The following is an 8920-nucleotide window of genomic DNA, read 5'->3' as shown; positions in this document are numbered from 1 at the left end:
TAAGCATTTAGTTCCATTTCTCTTAACCGCCAGATGTTTTGGACAACAGGTCCCATCGTCCCTGAGCACTGGCCAAGCTGGTAGCGGCTGATGAGACTGTAGCCCAAAACATATGGAGGCTGAGCATAAGGCTGAGCTAGTCATTCAGAATACTTGGATTATTACTGCGCTGAAAGTCTACAACACCTACCAAGGTAATTTTAGTGGGCTAGCAAAGCAGAAGAAATATATGGAGCAGCGGTAGGGAGCCTGTAGGCCTCCAGAGATTGCTGGGCTGACTACAGCTTCCATCATTCCTGACAACTGGCCATATTGGCTGCAGCTTATGGGAGTTGAAGTCCAACAACATCTGAGTGGCCCTTCTCCTTAGATCTGGCAAAATTGGTAATCCTCTCAATTATGCCCACAAGTGGCAAAACTGTATTGTAAATATCTGCCACACTTAAGCATAACTGAACTTGCTGAATTGCTTTTCAGTGTGAGGAGAGAAATGGGCCAATCAGGATTATGCTGGGACGGAACATCCACTTGAAACGCAGCGGCAGTTGGGAATTCTGAGAGGTGAGATAGGAAGGGAATGTTTTCTAACACATTTGTTTCACAAACACTGCCGCTTTATATGACAATTTCATCAATCCTGCTTGATCTCAATTGTTTAATATTTAAATTCACTGCACATTTTTCATGCTGTTGTCTGTTGTTTCTGTTTCCTTTTTCTATAGAAGGCTGGAATGAGCACATACTTTCCAGAATAAATCTTCCATCATGTCTGGGGGGGAAGAAGAGCAGCCCCCCAATATAAATCCAGAGGGAGCAAATGAAGAGGAGCAGCCCCCCAACACAAATCAAGAGGGAGAAAATGAGGGGGAGCAGCCCCCCAATATAAGTCCAGAGGGAGAAAATGAGGGGTTGCAGCCCCCCAATATCAGTCCAGAGGGAGAAAAGGAGGGGGAGCAGCCCCCCAATATAAGTCCAGAGGGAGAAAAGGAGGGGGAGCAGCCCCCCAATATCAGTCCAGAGGGAGAAAAGGAGGGGGAGCAGCCCCCCAATATCAGTCCAGAGGGAGAAAATGTGGAGCAGTCGGCCAGTTTAAGTCCAGAGGGAGAAAATGTGGAGCAGTCGGTCAATATAAGTCCAGAGGGAGTATTTGAAATCTCTCCAGTGATTTCTGAAAATGCCATAATGGAATTATTAGAAAATCTTGATGCAACTGAAGATTTACCAAGTCCAGTTGATGGAAATCAGAGTGAATCTAGTCCTGATGACACTACACTTAAAAAACCATCCCCAGAAGCAGATTTGAAACCAGATGCATTACAATCAGGTATAATTTCGTCCACAAGCATTTCCGCTGACGAAAAGCCATGTGTATCCAAGGAGTGTCTCGTGGAACAAATCATGGAAAGCTCTTTAGAGGTTTCTGAAAAGGTTATTTCACGTTCCACAGAGAAACTGCAAATGCTTAAAAAGCTAGAGGGAATTTTGACGCCTGACACAATTAATGCTGAACTTCTTGCTTATCTGTATGCTGAAGGATTAAGTGAAATCCCTTCATCTTTTTTTGAAGGGCGAGCTAGGAGAAGTTTATTACAATCTTTTGAGAATGCTACGATACCTGAAATGGGATTAGCAGAGAGGCTGTCTGAAATGATTGATGACGGCACCGTTCAGCTAAATGCTAAAGGGCTGCTTGAAATTCCTTCAGGCCTTTTTGACATTCAAATGTTAAAGTATTTGCATTTAAACAATAATGAAATCAAAACCATACCAAGAGACATAAGATTGTTTACAAACCTGGAAATATTATCCATAGAAAGAAATCAGTTAACATCTTTACCTACTGAAATTTCCCTACTTCAAAGTCTTAGAACTTTAAACCTCAGTCATAACCAAATATCATACCTCCCTGATGGAATTTCGAAACTTTCAAGACTTAAGTGCCTCTTATTAAGATATAACAACATTGAAATGTTTCCTGCTGCTTTGGAAAAACTTGAAAAATTAGAAATTTTGGATCTTAGTGGAAATAAACTAACTCTGCCAGACACAATGACTACCATGAAAAGTTTGCATATGTTGTACTTAAATTCCAATAAAATGTCTATATTCCCAAAGGCTCTCTGTTACCTTCCAAATCTATATAAACTCAGTATGTCAGATAATCAGATCCAGAGTTTACCAAAAGAAATTAAAGAACTCAAAAATTTGAAAGAACTTTCGCTAAATAACAACAAGCTTATATTTTTGCCTGTACAGCTCTTTCAACTGATAAATATAGAAAAACTGAGACTGGATGATAACCAGTTGGAAAGTCTATCTGATAAAGTGGAGAATTTACAAAAGCTTCGGGAACTCAGTCTTGCAAAAAATTTATTCCAAAATATTACAGAAAATATTTGCAGGTGTACTAAACTGGAATATCTGAACCTAAGTGATAATCAGCTGAAAATCTTTCCTCCCAATCTGTACAAATTAAAATGTCTGAGAGAACTCTACATAAGCAGAAATAAACTGATCTTCTTAGACGAACAAATAGCATACTTTAAAGACCTTTCAGTTTTAGAGATATCAGGAAATGCTTTAATGTACATCCCTGTTGAAATAAAAGGCTGTACAGAACTTATTAGAATTGATTTGAGTTGCAACAAGCTGTCCTTGTTTCCAGTTGGACTGTGTGCACTAACTGCTCTTAAACACCTAAATATCAGCCAAAATTATATTTCAGAAATAACAACTGAAATTTCATTAATTAAAAACCTGCAGCATTTAAATTTTAGTAAGAACAAACTGCCCTCATTTTACATATACTTGTGCACTCTTACCAAATTAAGCTACTTAGACCTAAGTAACAATCAAATAAGTAGTGTTCCAATAAATGTTCAAAAAATGAGGTCTCTTCGGGTTCTGCTGTTACACCATAACAGATTCGTTTTGTTTCCCAGGGAGTTGTGTGTGCTAAATTGGCTTAAGGTACTTGATCTTTCAGAAAATAAGATACAGGTCATTCCTTCAGATATTAGTCAAATGCAAGAACTAAAAGACTTAAATCTGTCAAACAACCAGTTTGCATCATTTCCAAATGAAATATGTCAGCTTTCATCGCTGCAGAAATTAATATTGTGCCAAAAAAGTGGATTGAAGGTAAGATGGCATTTAAAATATAAGTTTGTGTTATACATAACTTTGTACTGTATACCAGTCCTTTGTAACAAAGTTTGCACTCATCATGTGTTTTTCAGACTCATCACAGCCTGCATTCAAGCTGTGCACACGCAACCTACATTTGCCTTTGAGTAAACCCAGGTTTCAGATGTTTTTGTATTGCTTACATACTTGTAAATAAATAAATAAAAACATCCTTGACTGGAGGCAACAAAGCTAAAGCGACAGAACAAATCCATGAGAAGCAATGCCTCTTTCAAGTCATTTTCTGCTCTCATAAAAGCTATTGCCTGTTGTTACCCCATGCAAAAGTAATTCAGGAAAACGTGGTGTGTTTTTTTACATAGTTCCATGTTGGACCAAGGCAGAGCAATAAAGTCCTGAGGAGCTAAGGAAATCAGGGGCCAAGAAAATTAAATCTGTAGCAGGGATTAGCACCAGGGCTACTTCCCTTATTATTCAAACCATATTCCTGAAACCTTTAGTTTATGTTGCTGGTCTGGGTGGCTATTATACAGTTCCATCCTTTGACCAGAACTTAGTTTGCATATCTACCTCAGCGGTTAGAATGAGCAAGTTCAGTTTCACCAAGTTCACTGAATTAGTTTAAAATCGCTGAACTACCCCTGAAAATAGTTCCTGTAATTGCTTACTTTCAACAAGTTCCAGCTCATCTTCAGGTTCATTATATTATATGTGCATTTTCCTCTTTAGACTTTGCAGGGCTTTAAAATTAAAGACCGTAATTGTTGGGGGGAAATAAATTAAACAATTCACATTCCACTGTGTGTACATTGGGGTATTTTCTTAGTCTTCTCAAGTATATTTCATACTTCAGCAGAGCAGATCGTAACATTCTGAATGCTGGGGTTTTTAAAATGGGGATCGTTTTGATGAACTTGAATCAAACTGTGAATCGAACGCGAACTGAACTAGTTCATTTTGTAAAGGGACAAATGAGAACTGGAATTACTTCCTCTTTGGACATGTTGAACTTGAACTAGAACTAGTTTCTTTGTTAAAAAATGAACTTTCCCAGCACTGATCTACCTGACACACTAGACATTCAGTACCCACTGTGGGCTTGAGTCATAGGAACATAGGAAGCTGCCTTATAACAACTCAGACTCTTGTTCCATCCAGCTCAGTAACATCCACACAAATAGAAAGCATCTATCAGGGTTTTAGGCAGCAGCCCCTCTCAGCACTATCTGGAAATGCTACGTTGCATATTCTTGTGTTTTTCTATTGTAAACTGCTCTCTGATCCTTCAATGAAAGGCAGTATAGAAATTTAATAAAATTAAAAATAAGTGCTAGGAGTGACCTTGGGACCTTTCTGCATGCAAAGATGTGTTCTGCCACTGAGTTTCCCGAATAATGTAAAAAGCCTCTCTTTATAAATGTGTGTTGCTTAACTCTTTTGTACTTTTTATTCCCAGTTGAAATCACTTTCAGAAGAAATATCAAAGCTGACCAGCCTAAAAGTGCTTGATGTATCTCATAATGAATTACAAGAAATTCCAGAAGGCTTAGGGGAAATAAAAAGTTTGGTTACTTTAATAGTGAATAACAACTGCTTAAAAAAGCTTCCAGTGAATTTTTCAACACTCCATAACTTACAATGCCTGAATCTCAAAGGTAAGGATTTAAATGTTTAATGTCATAAGAAAATTCAGGCATAAAATGCTATAGTCCCAGTTCCAATGTCAGCAGTACCTGCGCAAAAATAAGTTTCCACTCCAATCAGATCAGGTATAGTGAGTACACAAACGGCTTCCTCAACTGGAACATGTGCATGTTCCATCAACCAGCTGCATGTGTTATTCCATTCTCTATGTATCAACCTACATGCAGGAGTTGCAGGAGTACAACTGAAGGACTCTAGCATTCTGCTCCTGTTATGGTCTTCCAGGCCAGAGCAGATGAGAACAAAAATGAGAAGGAAAGTTATAAAATTATGATTTTCTTGAAGAGAAAACATGCACCTTGAAAACATGTTATTTTTTTGTGGTTGCTGTGCTTGAAGATTGTGTACATCCAAGATGTTTGTCCTCCAGGTGCTTCCTAAAGAGACAAGCCTTTTACATAAGTTGCTAATGGTACTATCTATAAAGTGGGACAGTTGCCTGTTTGTGTCCAGAAATGCTCGAGATTAACATAATGCAAACATTATCCATTTATTTTGCCAGAAAATAAAATGCTACATTTGCCTAGCGATCTGCACCTTCTTCTGGAACTGAAGGATATAAATTTTGATGAAAATACTCTGATCAGACCTCCGCTGGAAGTCTGTAAAGCCAAGCAACTGCTCCCCATAACACGCTACTTAGAAAGCGCTGATGAAAGAGATGGTAAGATTAAAATAAGTTTCTCACACCATCACTAGGGATCTTAGATCAGGGATGGGGAACCTGTGGCCCTCCAGATGTTGCTGAACTGCAGCTCCCACCAGCCTCAACCAGCATGGCTCACCTTAAGGTATTCTGATACCCTGAGCAAAATATAGAAAGACAGGTCTGTCCAGGCCTCCTGAAATCCTGGAATTCTTAGACTTCATTGCCCATCCTTGTTCTGTGGCATGTCTATTCTAACAGGGTCCAGATCACCTTCCATTCTATTATCAGAAATGCACAAAACAGCCAGCTTCACTTTGCAGCTCTCAGTAAGTCCCTTCCCAAGGTGGTCCATCAGCTCATCTTGTCCACTGCCTATCCAGGTCACTGTTGCCTGCCCTTTCCTTGCTTCTCCATACCATGAGGTCTCTATCTTTTCTTCACTCCCGCATATTCCACAGCAGCAGAAGCATGTGGTGGGTGCATGCAGGGAAGTTAAATGTCAAGCATTAACAAAAAAGATGGCCTCATCCAATTTCCCTATGCATCCACCTAAAGTTTTGTCTGTTACAGTTAATAAACCAGGGGCAGGTGTCTGTGGCCCTCCAGCTGTTTTGGAGTACAACTCCCATTAACCTTGAGAATGCTGGTGGGAATGCGGGGCTAATAGTTGGAATCCAGCAACCTCTAGAATGTTACAGGTTTCCCACCTTTACAAACTGCTAGCTATCTCTACACATTTCCAGGTATGTTAAAAAACCAGCATTTTGGCTCTATCCTCCCTGCCCATCAAAGTATATAATTAACACTGCCACCAGTTGTTAAAAGAGTAAAGTTCCTTGGATTCATGCATAAAATCATATGAAACTGCTGTTCTGTAAAGTTTATGATTTGCTTATTTTAGAAAAAATCTTGGAGAAAGTTCTGAAGACCATTGCTAGCAATATCGCGTTTGAACATTTTGAATTTTTTTGTCAAAAACTCCAGCTTAACAGTACTGTAATCAAAACAATAGAAACTGACAGGTTAGTGATACGTAAAATTTATTTTTTTTCCCTTGGAACAGGTTCTGCTAATTTCATCCATTTGGTTTTTATGTTTTATGTTTTGTAGATTCACTGATACACCTCCCCGTTTAAGGGAGCAATCCTAAGCCCCAATTCATGCTCCTGGAAGGTGTTCGGTTTGGGTGGAAGCCTGTACCCACTAATGGTGCAGATTGCTTGGGAGTTAAGCATGCTGCTGCCCCCCTCTGGTTTTTTTTGGGTGAGGGCAGAACACGGCCACACAAGGATTTTCTGGATCCTAATCTGGCCCACTGACAAGCGAGGGGTCCAGTTTGGTCCCCTCTGCTGCAGCCATCTTGAGCTGGCACAGCACACCCTCTGAAAACTCTTGACTGCCCACCTGCCACCCTGACCTGCAGGAGCCAGCAGGGTTGTGGGTGTCACCATCATCCCCAGGGCCACGTGACCCAAAGTTAGGATTGCTGTGTGAAGGAGTTTAAGCATCTTCTCTGTATATTTTTTTCTATTAGGACTCTTTTGTTGGAAGAAAAAGTTACTCAGGCATTGAACCACTGGAAAACTGCAAATCAAAACCTGTCTCCGGCAGCCATGACAGACCAGTTGATCAGAATACTAACTATGGCTGGCCTGTATTACCTGACCAACAAAGTGAAATCTTTAAAACTCTGTTCAAGACTGGTAAAGTTCTAAAGAGCAAATAATATTGGTATTTTCAGTTCTGTTGCTTGGGCACATAAAATAAGCTGAATAAAACTACCTTGTCAGGAGTCAGTAATTTACTGTGTTCAATGAATTGCTATTGCTGCTTTCAGTTAACTCTGATTCCAACCAGGCTTTTAAAATTAATTTTCCTCTCATGTTTTTTATTACTTACACACACACACGAAACAACACAAACAACAAATAATGGGTTTCGGTCACCAAGTAGAAAGCAAAATCCATTCATGACATGTATACAGCAGAAAATAATAGCAGCATGTTACGTTAAATAACCAGGCTAAAAAGATGTAGGAGTTACAGGGAGTCTAGGTTGCTCTGGATGAAAGTTAATAAACAAACATCAACTGATCAGTACCGAAAGCATAACAGCGTTGTGCAAGTTTGTCAAAGTAATGTTGTTTGCGAAACGCAAGTGTGGCGTTTGCCTCCTAGATGGGTTATAAGGAAAGGGTTAAAATGGGTGTGATGTGATTGGCTAGTGAGAATACAAGGAGGGAGTAAAAGTTAGAGTGGGAGGTTTTGAAGGTCAGCTGAGGTTTGGGAGTTGGGAGTTGAAGAAGGAGGATTAGGTGTGGGTTGGTAGAGTTGTATTGTGAGAGAGTGAGAGGAATTGTTAGGTTGAGTCAGATAGATAGGTGGAATAATCAGTTTGGAGTTGTTAGGAACTAAGATTAAGAAACTGACAAGAGAAAAATAAACTGAAACCATACGCTTGTTCCTGCATTTAAAAATAAACTTGATTATTTGTTAATGTTAACAACTGTCTGGACTCCGTGTGTCCCTGTGAGAAGCGGGGTGGTGGCAGGGAAGAAAGCAATCACAGTGGTGGCACAGGGCCAACAGACCGTCAAACGTCCGGGGGCCCTGTGTGTTCGTCACAGCAAGCTCTATAAGTACATGAAGATCTTTAGAATTACTGGGCAAGGTTATTTCTTTGCACCACAGGCTGTATCAGAAGAACATCTTTGCCACTGTGCCTTTGAACTGTTCCCATTATTTTCTCCCACACATCCTAAGTCATGTCACACTCTTTACTCTTGACTCTTTACTGGGTCTTTACTGCATAGAGTTTGACTCTTGCGTCTAGGAGCTCTATAGACCTTGATGCAAAAAGCTTTTTATTTTCCTGTATGCTGTGGCACTGTGCATGATAACAGAACAGCAATACGGTGGTCTGGAGGAGAAGAAAACCCACAGCCTGGTCTGCTTCTGTCTGCTTAACAGAGACTGGATATATTTCAGTGTATCTGAAGAAGTGTGCATGCACACGAAAGCTCATACCAAGAACTAACTTAGTTGGTCTTTAAGGTGCTACTGGAAGGAATTTTTTTTGTTTTGGATATATAAAGAAAGAATCAATAGAAGCTTCTCACAGCATAGAGACGAAAGGTTTATCAGGACTGCAGATGAAATAAGCCACCCGGGTGGGGGTGGGGGGGCTCCTCCGCCTGTGCCCTTTTGGCTACTAAGCATGGCTCCGTCTCCTTTTCTCCACAGGTGCAGCACCCCGACCTCTTATCATGGGGTTGAGATTATTATGGGAGACAGTTTGGGAAAACGCCCGCCTCACCCTACCTCAGGGCGCCTCAGCGTCCGCCTCCTCCAACCGCTGCGCCGCCGCCGCGGTCACCCTGTGGCGGCGCGCTCGCCGATTGGCCTCCGCGCCGCGTTCGTC

General features: G+C 40.6%; 1 protein-coding gene across 1 annotated transcript; it reads left to right on the top strand.

Moving 5' to 3' along the window:
• The first annotated feature begins 726 nt into the window (after window positions 1–726).
• LRRD1 (leucine rich repeats and death domain containing 1) lies at window positions 727–8482 on the top strand. The gene is made up of 5 exons (XM_028751147.2): window positions 727–3141; window positions 4604–4802; window positions 5354–5515; window positions 6402–6522; window positions 7035–8482. Exons 1-5 carry the CDS (start codon window positions 766–768, stop codon window positions 7213–7215), a joined length of 3039 nt encoding a protein of 1012 aa, XP_028606980.2. The 5' UTR covers window positions 727–765; the 3' UTR covers window positions 7216–8482.
• The last annotated feature ends 438 nt before the right edge of the window (window positions 8483–8920 follow it).

Source organism: Podarcis muralis, chromosome 12 (assembly GCF_964188315.1).
Source record: "Podarcis muralis chromosome 12, rPodMur119.hap1.1, whole genome shotgun sequence".
In the NCBI taxonomy this organism is placed as follows: Eukaryota; Metazoa; Chordata; class Lepidosauria; order Squamata; family Lacertidae; genus Podarcis; species Podarcis muralis.
The sequence above is the reverse complement of the archived record's forward strand: the minus strand, read 5'-3'. Positions and strand labels throughout refer to the sequence as shown.

What these genes read in the sequence shown, in the direction of transcription:
- LRRD1 (XM_028751147.2), top strand. Translation starts at nt 766, where the DNA reads ATGTCTGGGGGGGAAGAAGAGCAGCCCCCCAATATAAATCCAGAGGGA. An exon ending in AAGCGCTGATGAAAGAGATG is followed by an intron (nt 5,516 to 6,401) that starts GTAAGATTAAAA and finishes TGCTTATTTTAG; the next exon opens with AAAAAATCTTGGAGAAAGTT. An exon ending in AAAACAATAGAAACTGACAG is followed by an intron (nt 6,523 to 7,034) that starts GTTAGTGATACG and finishes TTTTTCTATTAG; the next exon opens with GACTCTTTTGTTGGAAGAAA.